Genomic DNA, 27,880 nt, shown 5'->3' on the forward strand with positions numbered 1-27,880 from the left:
GGGATGCTTTTCATGCCCTCCCCCCATAACCTGTGTAAACCCGCGGAAGCAAATTTGTGAGTCAAAGGGCAAATGCGTACATAATTCTGAGACATTTCCCAACCCCCCTCCAGAGCCTTTGTATGATGGCGTCATATTTTGGTAGAACGTTGTAGTCACACGACTGCCTTCAAACAAGCTCTGAAACTTGTTCTTCCCCATCCTTGAATGAAGTCTTGGGCAAAGGCTGCATTCTTCCAAAAGCTTTGTGGGAATTCATTCATTTTCGGGCATGATCGGCCGAGCCCTGTCTAAGGACAAAACTCAAGCTCGTCCAGTATGGTAGACCCGCCTTAGGCTCAGAAATCCACCCTGGGGAAGGGGAGGCATGACTGGATGTACTTGTTTCCCCACCTGGTTCACAATAATGCCTGTGATTTCCCCAGGACTAGAGCCAAAGGAAAGGGGGGTTGAGGGAAGAACGTGTTCATCTGACTTCACGACTGGTAGGTACATCCTGGAGGTGGCCGATGTCTACACCTTCAACTCTCATCCTGCGGGGTATTCAGTGGGATCCTCAGAGAGCCAGGAGCTCCCCCGCCCCCACGCCCACACAGAGAGCTCCCACCTGCCGGTGTGAGCAAAACCACCGCCAGCCAGCTGGCCACCTAGGCCCCCTCATCTCAACTCTGCCACTGTAGAGTGAGACCACTTACAACACATAATCCACAATCCATATGGCTGCATTCCAATAAAACTTTACAGAAACAGGTGGATTTGGCCCATGGGCCTTAGTCTGCTCGCCCTCTCACTCCTCCTGGTGGTCCTAAGCATCTTGCCAATAACAGCAATAAAGACATTAAGGAGAAGACTTTTTTAGACTTGTCCTCCTCTTCTCGGGAGAGGTTAAGAGGAATGACAAATTGCATTAAGTAACTTTTTCATTTTTATCTTAGAGAGCATACAAGCAAGCGAGAGGGGCAGAGGGAGGGAGGGAGGGAGGGAGGGAGGGAGGGAGGGAGAGAGAATATCTTAAGCAGGCTCCATGCTTGGCGTGGAGCCCAAAGCACGGCTTGATCCCACAACCCTGGGATCATGACCTGAGCTGAAATCAAGAGTCGGGACACAACCCGCTGAGCCACCCAGGGGCCTGTCAAGTATTTTTTTTTTTAATTAGTAAGCTATTTTTTTCCCAAAAACCTCTGATGGCACATCACTTGGAACATTTTTGGCTGCAAGTAAAGACTAGATTTCAAGCGGCTCCAACAAGTGGGGATTATTCTCCACGTCCAGAAGTGTCTAGAGAGAATTGGTATTAGATCAACACCTCACAGAAAACCAGCGTCAAATCTCTGCTGCTCCCCCCAAACCTGTCTCTCAAGGTCAGACGCTGGCTACCTGTTGACAGGCTTTCACCTTCATCAATGGCAGGAAGGAGCAGGAATTATAATCCCAGCCACATCCATTGTTCTAATCAGGAGAAGCTTCCCAGAAACCCTCCAGGAGACCCCAATTTACGTCCCACTGTCCACCGCTATGGGCTGAGTCACACAGGCCACCGCAGGCCAGAGAGGAGAGGATTGGGAAGGTGTTCTGATCTGACCACCCAAGTGAAAGTATCGCTCACTGGTCAGGTAACAGGGTCACTGTCACCGCCATGTTTCAAAACTTAGGCACGCATGTAAATGACAAAAACTCACTCTATACGCGGTCCACACACACAGCCTTCCTTCTGGTCTTTTAATGCTTCCCTTTAATTGATTTACTTTTTAAATTTTTTTTTTAATCTTTATTTATTTTTGAGAGAGAGAGAAACAGAGTGTGAGCAGGGGAGGGGCAGAGAGAGACAGGGAGACACAGAATCCGAAGCAGGCTCCAGGCCCTGAGCTGTCGGCACAGAGCCTGACACGGGGCTCAAACCCACGAACCAGGAGATCATGACCTGAGCCCGATTCGGACGCTCAACCGACTGAGCCCCCCAGGCGCCCCTACATGATTTACTTTTTTAAAGTCGGCTCCACGCCCAGCGTGGGGCTTGAACTCCCAACCCTGAGACCGTGAGTCACATGCTCTACCGACTGAGCCAGGCGCTCCTAACACTTGCCTTTTAAATATGAACAGTCAGCCACTCATCCCCGGACATCTGAGGAAAGAAAGTCTGTGGCCTGTGACACAGACCAGACCAGGCCCCTAAGGGCAGGCAGGATTCAGGGGCAGCAGAGAAAAGGCAGGAAGCTGGAAGAAAATTCAAAAAAAAAAAAAAAAAAATCGCAAGTAATTTCCTCAGAGAAATAGCAGATATGCAGTTTTGGAGCAAGAATAAAGTACAAGCAGGAAATGGAACATTCAGAGGAACAAGAAAGCGCTCTCGAAAGTGAAAGTGAAGGTGGCAGCCGTGCATCTGCCATAGAAGCAAAGACCAAGGGATGGGGACAGGAGACGGAACCAGAAGTTCAACATCTGGGTAACTCTTTTTGGTCCCCCAAAAAAGAGAGCGGACGTTTTACTAGAAAATCCCTCAGAACTGCACATCCTGAGCTTCTAGACCGAAAAGACCACGTGCCCAACATTAAAGAACCAACCAACCAACAAAAACAGCCATTCGAAGGCACACGGCCATGAAATTTCAGACCACCAGACCGCAGAACGCCACTTTCCCGGTATCTCCCTTAGCTCACTATCTCACACATGGTTCGCTTACAACGAATCAGAGACCAGAATGCCTGGGGGGGGCTCAGTCGGTTGAGGGTCCAACTTCGGCTCAGGTCATGATCTCACGGTTCGTGGGTTCGAGCTCCGCGTCGGGCTCTGTGCTGACAGCTCAGAGCTTGGAGCCCTGCCTCCGAGTCTGTGTCTCCCTCTCTCTCTGCCCCTCCCCTGCTCGTGCTCTGTCCCTCTCTCTCTCTCTGTCAAAAATAAACAAACATTCAAAGAAAGAAAAACAAAGAATCACAAACCACAGCTGCAACAGCGTCCGTGTGGAAGGCAAGGTGACACTGCACGTTGCGGAGAGATGCTGTCTGTCCGGCTGGAGGGGCCAGAACTGCTGGGTCTGTATTCACTTCTGGGGTGGGGGGGGCAGGGGGGACCTGAGGTGGGGCCGGCCCCCAAGCAGCCACAGGAAATGTGTGCCGCTGACTGGGAGCCCCACGCACGGCACTGGCAGAGCCGGGGTGGAGCGTGAGGCTGAGATTTGAGGCTGGGCAGGCCCCTGCCTCCCTGGAGGCCTGAACACGAACACTAGGATGTTTCACTTGTCCGGCCAGCGGCATGGCTCACAAACCCAGGACAGCGAGGCTGGTGTTCACAGAGACTGGGATGAACAGGTCCCCTAGTGAGTGAGCCAGCAGGCACCAGCTCAGAGGTGGAGGGGAAGGTGGGGATGGTCTCGGCCCTCTATAAAGAGCCCAGCAGGAGGCCTGCAACCCCACCCACCCAAGGACCACCAGTCTCTCCCATCTGGGTGGGGCAGATGGGGTCACAGAAACTACCAGGTCCCGTGCAGGGGTAAGGAGCCAAAACGCACATGTCTACAGACTTTAGGGCGACAGAACATATCTTAGGTATTTCTGAAATGAGCGTACATTCGAGGACTGGTGTCAGACAGGGTGCCTGGGTGGCTCAGTGGAGCCCGACTCTTGATTTCAGCTCGGGTCATGAGCTCACAGTTTGTGGGTTCGAGCCCCGTGTCGGGCTCTGCACTGGCAGCGCGGAGGCTGCTTGGGATTCCCTCTCTGCCCCTCCCCTGCTTGCCCGCCTCCCCCACCCCTCAAAATAAATAAATAAACTTTAAAAAAAAAAGGAGAAAAGAATTGGTGGTGGGGCACCTGGGTGGGTGGCTCAGTTGGTTAAGAGTCTGACTTCAGCTCAGGTCATGATCTCACCGTTCATGAGTTCAAGCCCCGCGTCAGGCCCTGTACTGAAAAGCTCAGAGCCTGGAGCCTGCTTTGGAATCTGTGTCTCCCTCTCTCTCTGCCCCTTCTCTGCTCGAGCTCTGTCTCTTTCAAAAATGAATAAACGTTAAAAAAAATTTTTAATTGGTGTTATATACACTATAAGCGCACAGCTGGATGATAAATCCTTAGGCTTCCGTAAGCTTGTGGATTTCACGAGAGTGTCAGGGTGTCTGGGACCTGACCCTGTCCTGTACCCCTTGCTTCACTGCCTTCAGACATCGCAAGGCACCTGGCACGCAAAAGTGTTGGAAGTCTCGGGTTCAGAGCACTCGACCTTCAAAGGAGGTTTTGTGGTTGTTTTTAACCTCAAAACATCATCTCCCTTTGCCCTCCCCCCCCACCCCCCCACCAAGCATTCTCCCTTGCTCAGTGCCCACACATCACATCCTCCTCTTCTGGAAAAAAGTTCAAAGTACGCGTCTCAATGAGAAGCACACTCTGGACTGACTCACAGAGGCTTCCGTGAGTTAGATTCTAGAGCGCTTTAGGAAGTTAGGATTTTAAAGCAGCATTTCCAAACTGCTTTGTGAAAGGCCGAAATGATGCCCTCAAGTACATTCAGTGACGGAACGTATTCCTTCTTTCCTTGCCCAGATATTGGCCTAACCGGTGCCAGCCACAGCTCCAGCGGGAGGGCTGCAGCGGCCGCAGCAAACCCCGTGCTGAGCCAACCGTTCCGTGTATCTGACCCTCAAAGCCCCAAGTGCGCGGCCCCTGTGACCGCCTGGTGGCCTGCTCTAACCAGCTGTAGGACCACAAATGCCAAAGGTTAGCCATTAGTTCGCCCACTCTGGAGCAGCCTCGGGCACACACCTGCAGGAGCAGGGGTGGGGGGAGGGGGAGCCCAGCGTCCTTGCCCTTCACCTGGGACCCCTAGTCCGTTGGGCATCCTCTCAGAGACCCTCAGGGGGCTCGTGTACCGCTGCCCACACCTGCAACCTCTCCCCGCACGCTTCCCTTCCCTTCTCCCCTCCCCCACCCTCTACACACGAATCCCGGGATCACCTGCCAAATACAGCACCCATCCACACGCTTAGCGCTCCTTCTGTCCCTGGGGAACCTGACTGAAGGCACCGTTAGACAAGCATCGGTCGTCTGGCGTCCCACCTCCCTTGGGCACACTGAGCGTCATTTTCCTTTCTTTTCATTTTGTTTCTAAGTTTTATTTATTTATTTTGAGGGAGAGCATACAAGCAGGGGAGGGGCAGAGGGAGAGAGAGAGAGGGAGGGGGGGGGGATCCCAAGCAGACTCCGTGCTGTCAGCGCAGAGCCGGACGCGGGGCTCCCCGCGAACCGTGAGATCATGACCTGCGCTGAAATCAAGAGTCGAACGCGTAACTGACCAAGCCACCGAGGCGCCCCCGTAATTTTCTTTTTTAATTCAGAAATTCCTGGCTAACCATGGTTAGCTCGCCCCACCCACTCTTCACTCCCTACGCGCACACACACGCACACGCACACACACACACACACACTGCCTCTCTAAGGACTCTGTTCTAATAAAATCTAACCCCAAAGCGCAATTTTAAAATAGAGGAAAGACGGGGGTGCCTGGGTGGCTCAGTCGATTAAGTGCCGGACTTCGGCTCAGGTCACGATCTCACAGTTCGTGGGTTCGAGCCCCGCGTCAGGCTCTGACAGCTCGGAGCCTGGAGTCTGCTTCGGATTCTGTGTCTCCCTCTCTCTCTGCCCCACCCCCACTCATGCCCTGTCGGTCTCTCTCTCAAAAATAAACATTAAAAAAATTAAAAAAAGAAAATAGAGGAAAGATGAGCTACTCCCAAGGCCGATGCATCCGTCGGCAGCACCCAGGGCCCACGTGCATTCGCGGTGAGGGACCCTGTCCAGTGCACAGCCCTTGTCTTCGCCTGCCTGGCCTCACCTGGTTCCCTCCACGTCTTCCCACGCTGCTGGCCGCAGCCAAACTGCACTCCCCCCCCCCCGCCCCGCCCGAAGAACAGGGCCTGGCACACAGTAGTCACTCAATAAACGTGCCCAAGGAGGAGACCCGCAGTGCTGGAACAAGACAGGGCTTTGAAGATCAGGGGAGGTCCACGGGCGTCACGAGCAGCCACTGCTGGCTCGTGCCCACGGCAGATGCCTCTCGTGGGCATTCTCCCCTCACTGCTCCCAGGCCGGCGCGGGTGACAGGCCAAGTTACCAGGATTTCTCACCCTTGGCATCGGTGACAGTTCAGACCAGACCATCATCTGCCATGGGGAGGCGTCCCGTGCCTTCCTTGCAGGATGTTCAACAGCGTCCCTGGCTTCCACCGGATGCCAGTGGCACCACCCAAGTTGTAACAACCAAAAAACATCGCAAGACAGTGCCCAATGTCCCCGAGAAGGCACAACATCCTGGGAGAGAAAACCTCTGGGTTAGACCTATTTGCTGCAGGGTGTAAAAGCTCTCTTCCCACCCCCGCTGGAGAGGGGCTGGGAAGCACAGAAACCAGCACCACCATATTCCCTTTTCACTTTAGCAAAAATAACCACCGTCCCACTAAAGGGAGGGACAGCAAAACAAAATCAGTGGCTGGAACCATTTCTAATTTCTGACTTGCCCCGCGTCTTACAGAGCAAGCTTTCTAGAACACGTGTATCAGTGAGAAGTCTGGCCTCCCCAGACTGCCCGATCCACAAGCCCAACAGTTAGGGCTGATGGGCAACGAGGTAGCCACAGGATGGGAGAGGAAGCCTTGAAACAGACATCAGCCCAACCAGGAAACCGGATGTCTGCTGCACCCAGGAACTGAAAAAGGAGCGCTTGTGTTTACACACTTTTTAATTTCCATTTTGTTTTTCTACTAACCCATTTTTATCGCTTTACAAATTATTGCCCCGTGACAGACTGAAAAGTTAAAAAGGACACCGTCAGCACACGTGCCGTGAGAGCACGGTCCCTGGAGAAAACGTTCTCCTCGTTTCCAACCTGCCAAACACAAAGAAGCTTCTGGAAGGCAGTCTGCTTGAGGTTGCTGAACCCGCAGAGGAGACACTGACCAAATAACATTTAGGAAGATGAGAAAAGCTACTCGTGCCAGGTTCCACGCAGCCAACCACCACACAGAGGAGAATCTGGCCTCTGTCCTGCTCGCAAACAGCGTCCCCGGGCTGGGGCCGAGTGCCTGCTTAAGGGGGACCAGGGGACCAGGGCAAAATGCAGAGGACTCACCCAGTACACGGGGGCTGGGTCCTGGGAAACTACTTCGACCCAGCCCTACCAGGCACTCTTAGTCCCTCCCGGCCAGCTGTGAGCTGTGACCTGTGACCCATGCCCTCCCCTCCCTCCAGGGTGCGGAGCCAGATTCTGCATTTTAACAGATGCCCGGGTGACTGCACACAGCTGACTATTAGAGCTTTCACGAGCGCTCAGAACTAAAACAGATTGTAAACGCTGCGTGTTAGAGCCTCTGAAAGGGATCTCACGTCACCGGGTAGAATTTACAGATGAAGAAACTGAGGCTCTCAGAGGTTCTCCCACACCAGCACTTGGCAAGCAGCACCTCTACGGTCAGCACCCAAACACCTGCTTCCCAAATGACTGCACAGCTCTGCCGGCTCCCCAGGGGCCTGTCTGGCTGGAAAAAGCTTATGGTTTCCGGGCGCGGCCTGATGTCGCGGAAAGGGCTCTGGACGCCCACGGAGGCTTCTGGAATCCACACCTACCTTCCCCGAGGAGCTTGTCTTCTCACCAGGGTCCTGGCTGTCCTAACCTCTCTGCTCCCGGGAAAACTTTTTGATTCGGTACCTTCCCCCGTTTTCCTCCACGGCACCACTTTCTGAGGGCCTGGCTTGTGGGCTTTTTGTTTGTTTCTGGGGTGGGTTGCAGGGCTGGCAAACTGAAGCAGTCCCCCCACATACCGCCAATAAGGCCACTTATTCAGTGCGCCTGCGCTTTGGAGGCGCTCCTGGCACTGGGGAGCGCGAGCCTGGCCTTAGCGAGGCCAGGTATAAATCGTGGTGCCGGAAGGAGAGAAGTTCCCACCGCCCTTTACGGCTCCCTGGAATGATGAAGCTGGCCCAGGGCAGCACTGCTTTACTCTTCAGACAGTGCTCTCTATCTTCCTAAAACGGCAGTGCTGAGATTGTGTATTATCAGGTACAGGTATATGACGTGTCATATAATAAAGATCCCAAAACGTCCAACCTGTGACCGGTGCTGGCTGGTGTGCACGAACTCATAAACAAACCTCCTAGTTGAGTGTCTTGAATGCGGTTACACCAGCAAGCCAGGAGCATTTTGTCCTCTTTGGGGATCCCAGGGGTGAAAAAAGCTACCGAATAGCAATGGGCAAATAAATAAATAAATAAATAATCAAATCTTCCGTTTGGGCCAGAAGAGGACAAAGGGCCCCCAAGGGGTGGCCAATCCAGCCACGCATCACACACCAGTTCTCCACGGCTCAGGAAAGGAGCTCAGAATACGGGCACACACCCTTACACTCTACCCGCAAATACGCACACACGACGTCACAGAAGCTAAGCGGGGCCATCCACCTGCCTCACAGCCATTCTGCTTCCAGGTAGTATCCACGGTCACTAGCATCTGATTGATGAGCCCCGCTGTCAACATCGAACCCAGGCTGGGCAGGCAGAACAGAGTGAGCGGAGGAATCCACAGCATATGGCAATGCAGCGAAGTGTGAGTAGAGGCCTCACTGCTGGTCATACAAGGAGGCTCTTGGGTTGGAGACAGAAGTGCCCATCGTTGTGAGAAGGGAGAGGATTCACTGTTAGAAATACCAAGGGACACCTGGGTGGCTCAGTCGGTTAAGCATCTTCTGACTCTTGATTTCTGCTCGGGTCATGATCTCACAGTTTGTGAGTTGAAGCCCCGCATTGGGTTCAGCACTGACAGTGTAGAACCTGCTTGGGATTCTCTCTCTCTCTCTCTCTGCCCCTTGCCCAGTCTCTCTCTTATCTCTCTCTCTAAATAAATAAACTTAAAAAAATTTTTTAAAGAAATACCAAATAAATGCCGTGCTGTCTAGTTAAATAGTAGGTTTATAACCTATGGGAAATATGTACACCCCCCCCCCCACAATGGAGTCCCAAACCCTTAGACATTTCACTTCCTGGTTCTTCTTCCCTTCTCTGTCTCACGGGCTTATTTTCAGGGGCTTTGCAATGAGCATGCACCAAAGAACAAAGGGAGGAGGGACTGAAAGTCTCTGTGTCACCTCAGGGAATGTACGTTTGTTCCAACCAGACCACTTTTGGCTTTCGGTGGGCATAGGCGACTTCCCGGTAAGGCTGTAACCCCCGTAGTGCTCAGCCAATGAAGAACCAGGGGAGGGACTTGCACGCGAGGAGATAAATTGTCTGCTGTAACTGCCCTGAGTGTGCCTGTCCGTCAGACACCTGCTCTTGCAAGAATGTTGATTAAAGCCTCGCTTCACTGTGCTCGAGTCTCCGCATCCCTCCTTTGACTGGGTCGGTGGGCTTATTTCTAACATCATCGCAATGGAAGCACCAGCTACTCCTGCTGCACTCTGCCTGGGGCTGGGGCAAAAGTCAGCGCCCACCAACCCCCACCCTCAGCCTAGGTGGACCCCGACACCCGGGCCAAAGGCTTGACCTGCTCATACCGTGTCTGTGATATAAAATAAACCCAAGAGCTGCCAGGCGCCACAGGGAAGGGAAAAAGCCACCGCCTTGAAACTCCTGTCCTCGGGTTCAACACAGCATGGACTACCACCGTGGAGAAATCACTCATCTCGCGAGCTAACCTTAAACCTCCCCTTTTCAAGTTTTAGTTAGGAGACGCCAGCAATCATTCCAGGAGGAAGCAGGAAGCCCAAAGGAGGTTAAGCCCACCTATCTGCAACAAAGGAAGTCAGAAGTTGAGACGGGGCTAGATATGACAGGTAGGAGTACTACAAGTGAAAGGTGTGTATTCTGTATCAAATATGTTCAATAAAGACGGGTGACAGATGCCTTATAGTCTTTAAAACATGAAATACAAGCTTTCAAGCCTTTTACATCTTTGTTGTTCCCAACATGAGTATTTCTTAGTCATAGGTATTTAAAATACCAGTGATCCGAGCTTACACAAATGGACTTTGGTCAAGTTAGGCAATGATTCTGGCAACTCGAGAATTTGTGCAACGTGACAAGAAACGTTTAAAAAATATGTTGAGTCCTGGGGCACCTGGGTGGCTCAGTCAGTTGGGCCTCAGGCTTCGGCTCAGGTCAGGATCTCACGGTTCCAGAGTTCGAGCCCCTCATCGGGCTCTGTGTTGGCAGCTCGGAGCCTGGAGCCTGCTTCGGATTCTGTGTCTCCCTCTCTCTCTGCCCCTGCCCCGCTTACACTCTGTCTCTCTCTCAAAAATAAATGAACACTGAAAAATAAATAAATACATAAAAAAAAATTATTGGCAACTGAAACACGGGATAGAATGAAAGAAAATACACAGAATGACAAACTCAGAATGAACTTCTGGATTAAAACTCGTGTCCCACTGGGGCGCCTGGGTGGCTCAGTCGGTTTCCCCCACAAACATTACGTAGAAATCCTAACCCCTGGCGCCTGTCTTTACAGATGTGAAGACACTAAGAGGAGGTCAGACCGGATCAGGGTGAACCCTAATGCAATGACTGGTGTCATTCTAAGAAGCAGCAAATTTGGACACAGAGACATACACGGCGGGGGATTTCCTGTGAAGACAGAGGCAGAGGCTGGCTTATGGGGGAGGCAGGAGAGGGAACGGGGTCCTGGCGACAACTTGATTCCGGATGGCCGCCCTCCAGAGCAGTGAGCGAATGTATTTCTGCTGTTTAAAGTCACCTAGTCTGCAGCCATTTGTCACAGCAGCTGCAGAAAACTAAGAACTCAAAAGATCGCCAACCGATAAGAGCAGGGCAGCACAGGGCGGCCGATCGCCTGTCCTCGGTCACGAGTGTGTGATGCCACAGCATCCTGGAGGCTCCCCGCAAAACCCAGGTCATCCACGGGTAAATTAAAATGGGTATTTTTTTGAAAGTCCAGATGCAAAAGAGGGGTAGTGGCCCGGGGAGCTGGGCAGACCCCACAGATCGATACCCCAGCTGGGCCTCTCACCAGTGGGACCACGGACAGATTGCTGGGCCTCTCGGGATCTCGCTCTCTCCATCTGAAAACTACTAAGTCAAGTCACTTACCCGCCCTTCGCAGGGCTGTTTGCAGGATTAGAGGAGGTGACCTGTGCAAAATGCTTAGCGTGGGGCCCAACATCCAGTGAGCCTGAAATAAAGGTTAGCTATTAATATTAACGGTTGCTAGCGACTTCTCAGACGGTCCCTCTAAGGTGCTTTGCGCAGATGTCTCGGCCTGGCCTTCCCATCTTCCGCAGGAGGACTTGGATCTTAATTCTTTCTCTAGAGCTCAGGAGCTGGCACCTTCCACTCACAGAAGCTGGTGGGAACCTAGCCTTGACTTTCTTGTTCTTTTAACCCCAGACACGTCACTGTCCGTAATATTTACCATCTCACTGTGTTCCGGCAAATGTATTCTCGGGGGACGCCGGGGCGGCTCAGTGGGTTAAGCGTCCGACTCTTCATTTCGGCTCAGGTCATGATCTCCCGGTTTGTGGGTTTGAGCCCCACGTCAGGCTCTACGCTGAGAGCTCAGAGCCTGAGCTCAGAGCCTGCTTGGATTTCTGTCTCTCTCTCTCTTTGCCCTATTCTCTGCACGCACGAACACATGCTCTCTCTCTCTCTGTCTCTCTAAAAAATAAACATTAAAAAAAACAACAACACTTATTCTCGGTGCCCATCCCTTTTTCCAGGCCTTGCCTGCAGTGAGGCTTAATGTAATTCAGGGACACTGGATTGCTTGTTCTAAAAAAGACAAACTCCTAAATTGCATATCCTTGGCACATATTTTCAATCCAAAGTCTTCCAAACAATTGTGTACTAAGAAGTGATAAGCCAACATGCCGTGATTAAAATGGGAGTCCCCAAAATAATTTTGTAGCTCTTTACATTCGAATGGTTAAGTATGAAGATCGTATTTCTGTCTGTTTCATCCCTATTGGTGGAGAGAGGACAGAACAATCCTTCAACAGAAACCCCGGAGGCCTTTTGAGGCCATTACCAGGTACAGAGCTGCAGACCCCCTAGCATTTCCAGTGGGTTTATCGTGTCAGCATGGAAGCCTTTTTTTGGTTTGTTTAAATAATGGAAATTGCTATAATTATCATCATTTTAGCACGCCATTATTATTATTAATACGACCAAACCGTATGGTTCAAGCAGAGGCGGGTTCTCCACTGTTCGAACGAGGTCACATGATGGTATCCAACACCTGGCCCGCATCCCCATGCCCACGTGGTCCTGCTCTCCCACGGGCTTCGGGGCAGATGCCCGTGACGTCTTGAAGAGTATCAGGCAGAACGACAGACCCCCCCCAGTTCTTGATTAAGGCATGCGGGGACCGAGCACGTGTGCGCGTGTCCAACAGCTGGCTCTCCCTTGGGAGAGCAGGGACCTGCGTGGCTCTGGTTCCTGTTGACCTGTGGCTCTCCCCCAGGCACACCTGGGTCCAACTCTTCATCATGTCGCCCTGAAGGAAGGGAAAGGACGAAGGGGCCGCGGGGGTTGGAGTCTCTCTTTGGTCACGTTATTAAGTCCCTGACACCTTGGGGTTTAAGGTCCAGGGAGCTCTGGCTGGACAGGGAGGGTACTTGGAGGCCAAATTTTTCTTTTTAAAGGGAAACGGAGGGGTGCCTGGGTGCCTCTGTCTGTTGAGCGTCTGGCTCTTGCTTTTTCGGCTCAGGTCAGGATCTCACGGTTTGTGAGTTTGAGACCCGAGTTGGGCTCTGTGCTGTCAGCCCAGATTCTCTCTCTCTCTCTCTCCCTCCCTCTTTGCCCCTCCCCTGCTCTCTCTCAAAAATAAACAAACTTTAAAAATAAAATAAAATAAAATAAAATAAACAAACTTGAAAAAGGGAAAAGTAAAATAAAGGAGGCGGAAAGGAAAGGGAGCAGGTAGGCAGGGGCCCAGTGGTCCGGAACTCGGCTTCTGGACTCCAGCCACCTGGGCCCGATTTCTGGCTCTCTTTCTTGTCCCGTCCCCTGGGCCAGCCATTCAACCTCCTCAGGTTTGTTGTCCCATCCCCTAAGTGGGTATCAGAACTGGGAGGTGGTTGTGAGAACCCCCAAGGAGAGCACCCGTGAGACACGCAGCAGGCTGCTTGCCTCGAGGGGAGCCCTCTGAACGATCTGCGACTGTTACTTCTCCAAAAATTCTTGGTTATTTAATGCTTGAATTTACAATTTCATTTTTCTCTCCACCTAAGCAAGTTTTATTTTAGGCTTAGGAGAATCAGCAGAGAATAAATGCATAACTCTTGGCCATTAATAGAGCAGGGAACCTCACTCCAAGTTCAGAAGTCACCCCAGGGCCTGCTGCAAACACCCTGCTGGTGGCCAGAGACATTTCGGGAGGGGACAGGGAAGAAATGAATTCCAGTGCACTTGTCACTAACTCCTATAGTAGGCATTTGGAAAGATCGTACACACGGATGTTGCTATAAAACAGCTTATTACTAAATCAGGCCAAGAAGGAGGAACAGAATATTTCATTCCCCGTCAAATGTAAAAATTAAATCTGGATTGTTAAAAACAGCCTTCCCTGGAAACATGCTAATCTTTAACTGAGACATAACCTTGAATGAACTACTCCCTTGGCCAAGGTAAGGATACAAACACGAGGCATTCAATACATTCCTGTTATTTAAACTTCATCATTTTAAAGTAAAGGTCACCGGGGCGCCTGGCTGGCTCAGCCTGTAGAGCATGCGACTCTTGATCTCGGGGTCGTGAGTGCAAGGCTCACGTTGGACCCAGAGCTTACTTTAAAAAAAATAATAAAATAAAGGAAAGGTCACTGCATTAATTAATAAAGAAAAGCTATCATTTATGAAAGTTTTTGTTGTGAGAGCCCCAGAGAAAGCTTTTTTTTTTTTTTTTTAAGCTTTTCTTGAGACTTTTTTTTTTTCCCCCATCCCCCTTCTCTCCGGCCGGAGGCAGACTTCAAACCCCCTTTTATCACAGCACCCAAACGGCCCTCATCTTTACTTCAGTACAAAGAATTCCTTTCCACTCAAGAAATTAACAGGAGCTCTGGCCCTCAAGGCACACATTCCCAAGAGGAGAGTCATTTCCGGTCCCAAAACATCATCCTTAGGCCACAAAAGAGGTGGATCGTCAATATCTTGTGAAATCTTGGGAAGGCAGAAAAGTACAAAGTTCCCACTACCAGCTGGAGTATTCACGTGGTGGCTTTGACCAGCACCAGCCTCCGCGGTCAAGTTAAGCTTCCTCAGCTGACTCCTTCCCCCTCCTCCCTCCCCACCATCCACCCCGGGAGCCACCACTTAGATGAAAGGCAAAAAGCAGGGTCAAAGTTTTGAGCTGAACACATGTCTGAAGGGTTTTGTTTTTTTTGTTTTTTTTTTAAACTAATTAAGCAAGTATAGAAGTTATTCTGCAGAGTTTCTTTTTTTAAAAGAATTAGCATGGCGCATCTTTCCTCTTCAGAAAAGTCTTGAATAATTTAATTAGAATTACACCCAAGTCATGAGTATGTTCTATTTATGGGGGAATCAGAGCTGAATTAAAACCCAAATGACAACGTTAAAAATAAAAATAAAGTATCTTGAGACCGTACTCGATTGATAAGAAAAACCTGACTTCACATCACACTTGGATTAGGTAATGTGTTAGGAGGAGGAGCGCCAACTCGACTCCTGAAATTTTCCCATTCTTTAGATTACCGAGCCTGGGGCCACTGGGTTCTCGTTACAAAAAAAAAGAAAAAAAAAAAGTGCTAATAAATGAAAATCAGATTAGGAGAAAAAGAATGCCGCTTGGTTTTATTTTTATTTTGTCCTCGGGAGGCCACTCGGTCCCCGGCAGCCTGGCTCGGCCCCTGTTTGCTCCGCAGGCGCCCGACTGCGTTTTCATACATTCGGCAGCCACGTGTGCGGACGCCGGGCTCGGTGCAGAGAGGCTGGGCGGCCGGACCGGCGAGAGCACGCCGACGAGCCAACTCCGGGAGAGGGACGCGGCCACGCGGCCCCCTCCGCCGGGCGCACGCACACATCCTTCTCCCCGGGCGCTGCGCCGCCGGGGCCGGCCACGGGCTCCCGGGGCCATGAGACAGCATGGGGGTGGGGGGATCGTGGGGAGCAGAAGAGGAACCCGAAGTGAGCCCCTTGGCGGCCTCGGCATCGCGCCCGAGGCCCACGGCGCCGGCTCCCCGCTCGCCAGGAGGGCTGCCCCTTAGAGGCGCTCGCCGCCCGGCGGCTCGGAGCGGAGGACGCACAAGTTCTGAAACACTCGCGCACGCCCTCGGCAGCGCCCCGGGGCAGGACGCCCGGCCGCCCCGCGTCCCCAGGGCGCGCGCCCCGCTCCCGGCCCGGCGGGGGCCCCTAGGCGTCCCGCCCCGCCCCCCAGCTCTGCCCTGCCGGCGTGTGGTCGGGGGCGACGCTAAACCGCGCGCGGGCACCGCCGGGCGCCCCCCGCCCCACCCCCCACGGGCCCCCCCCCCCGGGAAACCCGCGGCTGCAGCCTGGGGGACCGCAGGGGCGGTGGGGAGCGGGCGAGCGCCCACCAACCTACCTTCTGCGGGGGGGTCCCGATCAGCATCTCCAGGTAGTAGCCGCGGCCGGAGTCCCCCTGCAGGTTGTCCACCATGGCCAAGAAGTTGGCCGCGCCGCCGGCGGGCTCCAGGGCGAGCGCCAGGCCGTCGGCTCGGGGCGCGGCGCGGGGCGCGGCGGGGGTCCCGGGCCCGGGGGTGGGCGCGGCCACGCGGAGGGGCAGCGTGAGGGGTGCGGGGGCCGGCGCCGGGGCTGCGCGCAGGAGCCAGTGGGCCAGCAGCGGCAGCAGCAGCGCCCGGGCCTGCGCGCCCATGCCCGCGGCGGGGCCCGGGGGGCGCGCGCGGCCCGGCCCGTCCCGTCCGGCGGTGGCGGCGGCGGCGGCGGCTCGGAGGTTCGGCGCGGGGCTGCGGGCAGGGCCGGGCGCGCACGGGGCGGGCGGGCGGCGGCGGCGGCGGCGGCTGGGAGGAGCACCGCGGGAGGAGGACTGCAGGAGCGGGAGGAGGCGCCGGAGCCGGAGCCGCCCCAGCCCGCGCCGCCAACTTGAGCAAGTTGGTCGCCGCTGCCCCCTCTGGCGGGCGGCGGCTGCCCCGCAGGGGCCGGGCCCCTCCCCCGCGGCCAAGGTCACGGCGGAGCGCGGGGTCCGCGGGAGCGCCCCGGGCGCGCCCCGCCCGCCCTCGCTCGTCTCGGGCCGCGCCTCTTCCCCGGGAAACTCGAGTCCCGAATTTCCTCGGAACGCGCCCCGCTGCTACGGCCAACGGATGTGACGAGGCTCATCTGATACCAGGGGGAAAGTTTCGGGAACCCTTAAAGGGGCAGCAAGGGCCTGAACTGGCCCGGGGACCCCGCGCGCGAGGGGGCCCCGCAGGGGCGGGGGGGTGAGTGGAGGGTCAGAGAGGAGAGTGGGGAATCGTCAAAGAGCCGCGAGCGTCACCAGGAGTCAGAGCCTCCCCTCGCCAAGTTCCTCCCCGCCGCACTTCAGCCCGGCGGAGTCTGGCTGCCTCTCTGGGCATTTTCCGTGCGCTGAACACCCACCCCCCTCCCCACCCCCATGCCTGCTCACTCCCGCTTCCTTGTCCCCACTTCGGCCCCCCGGCAGATTTGGAAGAAATCTGAGTGGAGGCGGGGGTGGGGGAGGCAGGGAGGACGCGAGAGCTTTGGAGACTTCTCCCTAGAAATCTTGGGGGTGGAGGGGATGGGGCTTGGATGCCTCTGCTGGCTGCCCGAGCCTCGGCTCCCCCTGGCGCCCACCGTCACCGCCCGGGAGGTGGTGTCCGCTTCTGGCTTTGAGCTTGGGCTTCTCCGCCCCACGCTTGTCCGTAATGCAGATGGGAAGCTGGCGGGAGCTGCTCCCTCACCTCCCCCAGGACTCCCTCAGTCCACCAAGCGAGTTGCAGTCACGATGCAAAAATCAGGGCCGCCGAGGCTGCACGTTGCCTTTCAACCCTCCGCTTCCCCCTCCGCCAGCTCCCGGCGGATTATCTAATTAATACTTGTTTAGCCGCAGACACCAAGACCAAAGAAGGGGCTCAGCAGTGCCAGCAACGAGGGCTATTTTATTTTAGGTACTAAACGCGGGGGGGGGGAACAGTTACACAAACTAAGGTCCATTGATTTCCACTGAAACAAGGACCAGGCGAATCTTTTCTACCTCCTCCAGCTGAAATATGCTGGCTGTTTTAAAAAACAAACAAGCCCGTCTTCAAACAGTGGGAAGGTTGGAGCAAAGCTTCGCTCCTCGCTGTAATTTCCAGCTACTTCTATCCGAGACTTGATTTTTATTCCTGTCTTCTCGATTTTAGAATCAGGTCTCGCTCTGCAAGAGACCCATATGTCAGAGATCTTCGGTTGTGCGTATAAAAATCGCATTTTCCCCAGACTGTATCCCAACTTTAACAAATCCCCAGCCTCAAAAAAGAAAGGCCTAGTAGGGCCTGTGATATAACCTAAATTGATATCCCCATAAATCTGCATAGTAATTCCAGAGCTATTATATTCATATATTCACATTTCGAATTCAAGGTTGTAGACGAAGTATAATTTTTAAAGAATGATTATTTATACTCCTTGGTGTCCAGTCTTGAGGGGGTCCAAAAAGAAGTGCAGACAGTTGTCGGAAGAACACAACCTTGGGGAAAAAAAAAAAAAAAAAGCACATGCAATTTATTAAGGACGTTGGCATAGGGGCTACCTGACTGGAAGTTCAACATCAGAGACATTTGCTCTCATTATTAAAAACCACCAGGGAAAATTTTGAAAATCAAGTCTAATTAAGGTGTGTCCTTTGTGGGACTCCGGCCCCCGCCTAGTGTGAGCATTCATGAGCTTTTCACTTTGAAAACGCCAGTTTAAGTTTACGGGAAACAGACGCATTAAGATCTGGTCACAGGGGACCTCATGTAGTTTTCATGGACACTGGAGCTGTCTTCTCAGAAACTAATAGGGCTGAAGTGACGGCATCTGATGACTGTCCCCATGGCCGTCTCTGTTACGAATGGTCTTGCAGTTCTTGACCCGACCCCTACCTACTCCCAACGAGGGTGCAGCCTGGGTCTGGGAAACAATAGTTTTACCTCCCAGGTTTCTCCCTGGAACCTTATGTGGCAGGCCTGTCATTCCGGAGCTAATTAGGGGTTCTTTATACACTCCCCGAAGCCCTTCTCTAAGAAAGAAGCTGTGTCCCAAAGCATTGGTGAGCGGCAGGGAGAAGGTGGACCCCTCACACCCCCTGTAGCACCCCAGCATTCCCCAGGAATCTCTGTAAGAGCCACCATTTCAGCCACACTTTCTGGGTCCACATGGGGAAACCGAGGCCTACGAGTGAGACCGGCTCACCCCGCCTTGCAAAGAGCAAACGTCCTCACCCAGAAATGCCTGGCCCAGCTGAGGGTGAGAAAGGGTCTTGCCCTCCTGCCCAAGGAGCCAACCAAGGATTCCTTCCAGGAATACGTGTTGCTTGGTCACGAAGATTGTCACCGATGTGTTTGTTGACGTTCATTGGTTCTCAGCACTAACTCTGAGCTCCTACACCAACAATTCTCACACCTTTGGGTCTGAGGACCCTCTTACTCCCTTAAAAACTAAGGACCCTAGGGGCGCCTGGCTGGCTCAGTCAGTGGAGCATACGACTCTTGACCTCGGGGTTGTGAGTTCGAGCCCCACACTGGGTGTAGAGATTTCTTAAAAATAAAATCTTTTAAGATTTTCTTTTTATTTTTTAAGTAATCTCTGGACCATCTCGAGTTGTGGGGCTCGAACTCACAACCCGGAGATCAGGAGTGGCATGCTCCCCGGCCTGAGCCAGGCAGGCGCCCCAGGAACTTTTGTTTATGTAGATCATACCTATCAATAGTTACCAAATTAGGAATTAAAACAATTGTTAACAATATGTAATAATGCACTTAAAAAATAATGTAACAAACCCATTATACAACAACATAAAATAACATTTTAATTTCTTTTAATATTTATTTATTTTTGAGAGAGAGACAGACAGAGAGACAGTGTGAGCAGGGGAGGGGCAGAGAGAGAGGGAGACACAAAATCCGAAACAGGCTCCAGGCTCCAAGCTGTCAGCACAGAGCCCCACGCGGGGCTCAAACCCACAGAACGTGAGATCATGACCTGAGTTGACGTCGGACGCTTAGCAGACGGAGCCACCCAAGGTGCCCCCATCAAATACCATTTTAACGAAAACTAACTTTTTCAAAACGTGAGAAGAATGATTATTTTGCATTTTTGCAAGTCTCTTTATCTGGCTTAACGGGAGGCAGCTGGATTCTCATATACCCTTCTGCATTCCGTCCATTCGGAAACCTCTGGAAAATTCCACCCAGCCCGCAGAACCGAAGGAAAGTGAGAAAGACAAGTAACACTTTACTGTCATCATGAAAATAGCGTTGAGCTAAAGGGCCCTCTGAAAGGGTCAGACCATACTCGGAGAATCAAAGGGCCCTTTCCTGTGTCTCTCCCAGGGCCTCCCAGACAGAGCAAGACGCCAACCCCCTACAGCCCAGGGGAATCTTATCAGCTCATCTCTTTAGTATCCTGTGGTTTCCTTTTCTGTCTGCCTCATGGTTCCTTCTCAGAAACTTACAAACATGCAGACAGCCCCCACTTCCCTTTTGGTAAAACCCATCTTGACCCCACTTGTGAAGGCTGCTGGCTTATCTCCCTCCCCGTGCAGTGCAGCCACCCTTCTGGAAGGTGCTGTGTGCCTCCTTATCTCTGCTTCTACCTCCTTGCACTCCTCACCCTAACAGAGCTTCACTCCTGGATGGACGGGCTTGTAGACAGGTCTCCAGCTTTATTCCTACCCAGCCCCCGGGCGGCCCCGAGCACTGGTTCCTGCGCACCAAGCCTGGCTGCTCCGTGAGGCACCTGCGGGATCCCACCCGGCAGTTGGTTTGGGGCCGGCCTCTGGAACGGCTGGTTTTAAAAGCTCCCCAGGCGAACCAGGAAATAGAGCATGGGAGAAAGGGAATAAGGTGTCCGACTGAAGAGCTCTGGAGACTTGTGGTCCTGAATTGATTTGGAAATTCCAGTAGGTACTCCTGAGGTCGTTCTTACTTAAAAAAGTAAATAAATAAACCTTGGGGCGCCTGGGTGGCTCAGTGATTAAGCATCTGACTTCTGCTCAGGTCACGATCTCATGGTTTGTGAATTCGAGCCCTGCATCCGCCTCTGTGCTGACCGTGTGGAGCCTGCTTGGGACTCTCTCTCTGTCTCTCTCTCTCTCTCTCTCTCTCTGCCCCTCCCTTGCTCACACTTTCTCTCTCTCTCAAAATAAATAGATAAAACTTTAAAAAAAAGAAGAAGCCTTGCTGTGTCTACTGGAAACACCTACATACGATGAACATCTGTAGTGCCTACATTAGGGCTTCTAAATATCACATCCCCCACCCCCTCCCCGTAAAGCAAACGGTGGCTCCCCAGAGAAGGCTGATCCCAGGTCTGGGGACGAAACTGAGCATTGTGACCCTGGAGCGTCTTGTCTTACCAGGAAGCAAGGATGTAACCAAAGGCTCTGGAGGCTCTGTCCAGAGCTAAGGCAGAGCCTGGACGATTCAAACAGCATTCGAAGTGGTAACTGCAATGGCTCAAAACACTTCAATTATCTTGAAACCTATTCGATCATAATGTTCTTTGAAAAAGTACATTGATTCTTTTGGAAGCATGCTAAGGAGCCCAATGTGTTATTTTCAAAAACTGGCAGAGAGGGGCTCCTGGGTGGCTCAGTCGGTTGAGCATCCAACTCTTTCATTTTTGGGGGGGGGGATTTTTTTTAAGTTTATTTATTTATTTTGAGAGAGAAAGCACAACAGGGGAAGGGAGAGAGAGAGAGAGAGAGAGAGAGAGATAATCCCAAGGAGGCTATGCGCTGTCCACGCAGAGCCTGATGCAGGGCTCAAACCCAGGGACCACAAGATCATGACCTGAGCCGAAGCCGAGAGTTGGACTCTTAACTGACTGAGCCACCCAGGCACCCTGCATCTGACTCTTGATTTCGGCTCAGGTCATGACCTCAGGGTTCATGGGACCAAGCCCTGGGTCGGGCTCTGTGCTGACAGCATGGAGCCTGCTTGGGATTCTTTCTCTCCCTCTCTCTCTGCCTCTCTCTCAATCTCTCTCCTCTCTCTCTCAAAAAATAAATAAACTTAAAAAAAAAACTGGCAGAGAAGGGAGAAGAATCATGCATCTATTGTCTTGACTTTCCTGTACAAACTACACCTCAGTATAACCAAATAATTGGTGAGGGGAAACTTCTCTTCATAGAAGGTTTGCAGCTGATACACGAAGAAGAAAGATGATGGGCTTGGAACACTGTCACTGAGCAGCCCTTAAGGGGTTAATGGATCTGGGCACTGAGCATCCCTGGCTGAGAACTTCACAAAGCAGAGGGACCACCCAGCATTCCGTGCTTCCTCGTGGAAGTCCACAATGCTACCAGTGAAATGTTCTCGCCGGAAAATCGAACCCGAATCTGATTAAGCCTCTTCGTCGCGGGTTGGCACATGACATCCGGGGGACCAATTCAGCCCTGCTGCCTGTTTTTGTGAATAAAACTTTATTGAAACGTAGCCGTGTCTGTCTGTTTCAGCAGTTGCTACAGAGACCATGTGGCTTCGAAGGCTAACATGTTTACCGTCTAACCCTTTGCAGAAAGTTTGCCAAGTCTTGTTATAGATCAAAAGAGTCCCAAGACCCTTATCAGTCATTTGCAGCACAGGGATCTTCTTTGGCTCATGACTAAACAAAAAGGAAAAGTTACCTGTAAGGCAATTAGAGAAATTTGAACACTGGTTGGATGATGTTATGGAACTATTATTGATATTTTTAGAGTATTTTAGAGTAATGTTTTTAGAGTAATGGCATTGAGAGTGTGTGTGTGTGTGTGTGTGTTTAAGAGATATTATTTAGATCAGACATGCTGCAATATTTATGAATGAAACGAGATTTATTTCAAAATAGTATCGGTTGGTAGAAAACATGCCAGTCCTCTCGGTGAAATATATACTCCTAATAATAACTGTTAGCAGGCACCATGATCATTCTCATTTTACAAATGAGATACTGAGGCAGAGCTGATATGTTTTTTTGTGTGGGTTTTTTTCTTTTTTTTCTTTTCTTTTTTTTTTTTTTTTGAGAGATCATGCGAGCAGGGGAGAGGGGCAGAGGGAGAGAGAGAATCTAAAGCAGGCTCCGGGCCCAGCGCAGAGCCCAACACGGGGCTCCCACCCACGCCCCTGGGATCGTGACCTGAGCCGAAATCAAGAGTCAGCAGCTCAACCAACTGAGCCTCCCAGGCGCCCCCAGAGTTGATATTTGACTGCTGAGTGGTGAAAGTGGGATTCAGATTCTGGAGACCTCACAGCCTGTGCTCCTTGTCATGTGACCTTTCTGAGAGACCACAGGATGGTCTAGCTGGAGAGGACCCCAGGACACTGGCCCGGGGAGCGTACAGAAGGTGAGGAGGGCCGGGTGATCCTGCAGACGGCATCCCCGTGGCTCGTTTAACAGACATGCTGAGCCGTCCTTTGTGCCACTGACCGCATCAGAGCTGGAGCCACCTGGGACAAATAGCCCCTTCCATCAGAGATGACAGGTTAGCAAGGTCACACCACAAATACATTTTCTTTTTGGAAACACGACTCCAGCTCAGGTGGAGGAGAGATGGGTGGTGGTGAGCCCAGAGACAGAGGGACCGATTAGGAGGCTGCTGCAAGAATCCGTGAGGAGGGGACAAGGGGCACAGAGAGGGAGCAGTTAGCATTTAGCGTGGAGAGGGTAGGACTCACCAGCGCTGTCCAGACAGGTGCACAGCGGCTCCTTCCGTGTGCTCAGTGCCCACTCACTGCTGCTAAGTTTTTGCAGCGATGTGACTCTTGCACAGTGAGAAGCAGGCAGGGCAGATGTCCCCGTTTCGGAGGGACAGCGAAGGACAGCGGCGCTGAGGTCCCACCGCGTCCTGGGCGCTGACTGCGTCCTCTGTCGCTCCGGGGCAGGCGTCCTGTGCCCGTGCTGCAGTGGGGGGCGCTGAGGATCTGCCTTAGATCCCAGCAGACAGCGATGAGCTGGATCTGAAGCCTTCACCGGCCACCGAAGCCTGGGTTCTTCTACCTGGACGAGGTTCCCTTCTCAAAGGGACGAATCAGGCACATTTTAGCACAGGAGGAAATAAGACTCACGTCAGGCTTCCCTTTAAATACCAACTATCCTGGGGCGCCTGGGTGGCTCGGTCGGTCAAGTGTCTGACTCTTGGTTTCAGCTCAGGTGATGATCTCACGGTTCGTGAGTTCGAGCCCTGCGTCGGGCTCTGTGCTGACAGCGTGGAGCCTGCTTGGGATTCTCTGTCTCTCTCTGGTCTCTCTCTCTCTCTGCCCCTCCCCTGCTCAAGCTCTTTCTCTCTCTCTCCCAAAATAAGTGAATGAACATTTAAAAATTTAAAGGAAGGAATAACTCACCAGTCTATTTCACCTATATTTTATGTTCACACAGGAATGGCCAAGTAGGACTATAAACCGCTTTCGAAGATACAAAACAAAACCCCTAAGTGATAAGAAAGCCTCATGTCGTGGGGTAATGGTAACATATCTTTCTCTTTGTGGTTCACGAAATGATGGTTCTTTCTGCTCAGGTGTGTATTTGACCATCGTGAGAGTCAACGGCACAGAACAACCTACGTGGGCGTACTCGCTGGGTAAGAATCAGTCAACGTTTACCTTCCCTGAACATGTCTTGGATGTTAAGACTTGCCCCTGGGTTGTGTGTTTCTGGGATCTGGGGGGTGCCTACCCGAGCTGTCAGCCTTCCTCAGCTCCAGGGCTTGGTCAGAATGGCCTCGTTCCCTCCCTGTAACCACACAGCTCCATCCTTCCCATTGTTCTGGGAACCGCTTCCAGTCCTCATTCTGGAGACTGGGGTTTGGTTGGGATCCCACAGGTGATGCTGGGTGGGGGGACAGTGGGGGGGGGAGCGGGAATCCTCTTTGCCAGAGTTAGCACCCTTCCGGAGTTCACAGCTCTCCTGCGTACTTGGAACTTTACATCATCACGATTCATTGATATTAACACCAAGGCAGGCGGAGTCCCCGAGTGGCGGAATCAGAAGCGGGTGGGTGCCACAGACGACTCGTTCGGCTGCAAGCACGTCTTCTTTACTGTGTCGTATTTGTTTTGGTCAGCTTCTGAAAGCCTCTTTGCGTCCCTTTCCCGGTGAAAGTCTGGGGGAAGACAAATTCGAGCATCTGTTTGGACAGGGGCCATTTGGAGAACGGGACTGTCCTCTGTGTGGATTTATGAGTTTGCCGGAGCACAGAATAGGAGTGCAGAAGGGAGGCAGTGAAGGAGACAAACAAGGAAGAAGGTGCGGAGAAGAGGCAGGTGAGTCTCTTCACCCCTCCCCCCCCCCCCCCCCCCCCCCCCCGCTCCCAGCGTCAGTCAGATCTGGGTCATCTCCGCTGGAAGGAGAAGTAACGTGGCCTGGAAACCACCCCCTCAAGGTCGGGGTACAGAAGCCCATCCCCAACCAACAAGCTCAGGGTATGACGGCCCACGATGGGTGGTCCGGGCAGGGTCGGAGGAGAAGGCAGGTGGTCCCCTAGACCACAAAGAGGCAGGGCCCTCCCTGTACCTAAAGTAGCCACGCCTAACATCTGACCTGCTTGCCCCTGTGGGCTGCCTGCTGGGGGATGGGGGTACAACTCCTGGTCTGGCAGGTCCCTTAGTGAACAGCCAGGACCCAGAGGGGAGAGGACAGGGCTGCGGGTCACGTGGGGATCCCATAACAAAAAGGAGGGGGAGGGAGGCTGGGGCAGCCCCGAAAGGCCCAAGCTTGTCTGGCCCCCACCAAGAGCTTCTCTGGTGTTTCCCTGTGACCTCTTAGAGACAGGCCTGGAGTCCCATCAGCAGAGGGAGGCTGGAAGGGTGGGTGGGCAGATCTGGAGCAGCTATGGGAGCACTCATTAGAAACATCAGAAATCCCATCGGAGTGCTGCGCACAGGGTGGCCGGCAGCCTTTGCCTGCAGAGTCAAGGGCTCAGGACCACCCGCTGGGCTCAAAATGGCAGCCGCTCTTAGCCCTTGCCCACCTGTCTCCATGCTGTCTCTGCACCATTTCCAAGGAGAAGCATGTCAGCTCACCCCACCCCCAGGTTCATTCTCCGCCCTCCCCTGGAGCCCCCCACTGGTTACAGAGAGAGTCCAGGCTGGCCCCCCAGTTGCATCCGTCTTAGCGTTTGCTTATGTGCGCAGACAATGAGAAGGTCCCAGACTCACGAGGAGAGTCTGGCTGAAAGAGGGCCATCGAGCCAATACTTCCTGAGCTAATTTTGAGCTAACATTGTTTCCCCCTCAGGGAAGTCTCAGAACCTATTACATGAAGAAAAGAAGAGATTTTAGTGTGTTTATTATTTTTTTGTTATTTTTTAAAAATTTCTTTTAATGTTTATTTTTGAGAGCCAGAGCATGAGCAGGGGAGGGACAGAGAGGGAGGGAGACACAGAATGTGAAGCAGGCTCGAGGCTCTGAGCCGTCAGCCCAGAGCCCGACGCGGGGCACGAACTCAAGAACTGCGAGATCGTGACCCGAGCCGAAGTCGGACGCTCAACCGACTGAGCCACCCAGGCGCCCCGAGATTTTACCGTTTTGAAAAGAATGAGCACTTGGAGCTCCAAGAAGAGTTTTCGGAGAAAGAGGCATAATGTTTGAGAAGAAATGACAAGCTGAGCAGGGACAGCAGCAGGCAGAAAGGAGAGAGCTGAAGCCCGCTGTGCTAGATCAGCCGGTCAACATAACTCTCGTAACTTGGGGGATTGTTACAACCCCAGAGCCAAAGGGCCGGGGAGGGAGAGCCACGAAAGGCAGTATTTACGACCGAGGGAAACCCACCAGATCTTGTCTTTGACTTTGCAGAAGTCCAGGGAGAAGGAAGCTGGCGGAGGTGAAGAGACCTACGAGAGGTCCTTGAGCTGGAGACGTCAGACCACAAGGGTTCACCAACGTCCGGGTGGGGTGATTTCAAAGGGCACTTGGGAATTCCAAAGATACACAGGAAATTGTTTGCACTGTGTGCCCCACGGCAGGGGCTCCTCTGTCGAATACTGAGTGGCGGGAGACAGGCGCAGAACGCACCCAAGGTAAAAAGAGATCGGTCCCAGATTCTGTCCTTCCCGCGGGAGGGAGGGGAGGACGGCACGGGGTGCGGGGAGGGGAGGTGTACAAGCGAGAGTGACCTAGGGTAGCGTTGAGCTTGCGGTTGAATCTGGACAGCTGTGGATAATATGATCAGAAGACGTGAGTCGTGTGACAGTTGAGAAAGAATTCTTGAAACAAGAGGCTGGTGGAGAACCAAACTGCTGGAAGTTTCACCTAGCCCTCCTAATTGGGCGGGACGGGGCTGGAAAATGGGGGAAGGAGGAGGAAGAGGCCTAAGTCTGGCCTGGGTGGGGCGGGGCCGGATGGGGCTGGTGGCAGGGAGGGTGGGGAAGGTTATCTGAAGAGGGAGGGACACCACCCTGGTCACACTGGGGCTGAATTCTGAATCTGTTTTGCCTCCTGACGCGGCCTTCCCCGTCTGTGAGGGGGGAGATAAAGCCTATTTCGTTGGACACTGGGAAATTAAGACACAACACATGTCAACCATCTCACACAGGGCTGGCACATTTTAAGCACTTTAGCTGTTATTTTATTTTGTTGATTTAAAAAAATTTTTTAACGTTTTTTTTTTTTCATTTTAGAGAGACAGAGTGTGAGCAGAGGAGGGGCAGAGAGAGAGAGAGGGAGACACAGAATCCGAAGCAGGCTCCAGGCTCTGAGCCATCAGCACAGAGCCCGACGCAGGGCTCAAACTCACAAGCAGTGAGATCACGACCTGAGCCGAAGTCACACGCGTACCCAACTGAGCCACCCAAGCGCCCCGTTACAGTTATTGTTATTGATGGTGATAGGGAAACATAGGTCAAACCATATTTAAAAAAATTTTTTTTAATTTAAAAACCTAGGATTTCAGTGATGTCATTATGAAAAATTACCAGAAACTTGGGGAACCCGCTGGCTCAGTCGGTAGAGCATACAACTCTTGGCCTCGGGGTCATGAGTTCAGGCCCCATGTTGGGCATACAGCTTACTTTAAAAAAAAAAAAAAAGTTACCAGAAACTCTTTCAATGTACCCTTCTGGGCGTGAGCGGGCCTGGTCCTGTGGAAGGAGCCACCTTCCGGAAGCCCTGGGAGAAGAGGGTGGAGTTGGAGCCTGGCTGACCAGGGCTGGGTTGGGTCAGTTATGGTGGGTGGGGTTCGTTTGCTGTTTTTCTGGAAGGTTGGGGCTCTTTCCCCTCAGGTGGGTGGGGGCCGAGTCCAGAGCCAACAAGAAAGTCACAGGAAAGTTATGCTTCCTGCAAAGAGCAGGATGGAGGCCTGTTTACACAGCAGGATGGCAAGGATTCGTTTTTAAACCATAGTCACAGGATTTGAATGACAAGCCAACGGGGTACACGGCTGCTCCCTTCAGCCATCCAATCTCCAGCAAAGGCCCACCCATATTCTTGCCTGATGCGGAGAAAGGGGCCAGAGTGGCCGCTCCCAGAGACCCGGGCACCTGGGGCTCTCACCTGGACATCCCTCCCTTGGGTCACTTGGGACAGTGGGGGTTTGGTTCCAGCAGGCAGACCTGCTGCCTGCCATTAGGACTGGACTTTGGGACTTTGGGGCTTCCTGGGGGTTTGGGGGACGAGCCCTCTGGGAGAAGTTTATCTTCTTAAAAAAAAATGTTTACCTTCTTGGGACTCGAGTTTAAAGGTGGCCAATCTCCATTATTTGTCAGCGGCCATAAGCCAGGCTCTTACACGCTTTGTGTCATCTACTCCCT

General features: G+C 52.8%; 1 protein-coding gene and 1 long non-coding RNA gene across 5 annotated transcripts in view; one reads left to right on the top strand and one right to left on the bottom strand.

Moving 5' to 3' along the window:
- Window positions 1-15,886, bottom strand: part of BACE2 (beta-secretase 2) — a 113,431-nt gene extending 97,545 nt beyond the window's left edge. The window contains exon 1 of one of the 4 annotated variants that reach the window (XM_045036592.1): window positions 15,542-15,884. In XM_045036592.1, the coding sequence (XP_044892527.1) occupies window positions 15,542-15,832 (291 nt within the window). In that variant the 5' untranslated portion in view covers window positions 15,833-15,884. Of the gene's footprint in view, window positions 1-8,434; window positions 8,465-15,541 lie in introns of those variants that run through there. The other 3 variants (XM_023238716.2, XM_045036593.1, XM_023238717.2) reach the window with 3 other exon arrangements.
- A 7,575-nt stretch (window positions 15,887-23,461) lies between these two features.
- Window positions 23,462-26,197, top strand: LOC109491675. The gene is made up of 3 exons (XR_002145145.3): window positions 23,462-23,716; window positions 24,200-24,398; window positions 25,929-26,197. It is a non-coding gene; the product is annotated as an uncharacterized LOC109491675 (long non-coding RNA).
- Window positions 26,198-27,880: the final 1,683 nt, after the last annotated feature.

Source organism: Felis catus, chromosome C2 (assembly GCF_018350175.1).
Source record: "Felis catus isolate Fca126 chromosome C2, F.catus_Fca126_mat1.0, whole genome shotgun sequence".
NCBI classification, from domain to species: domain Eukaryota; kingdom Metazoa; phylum Chordata; class Mammalia; order Carnivora; family Felidae; genus Felis; species Felis catus.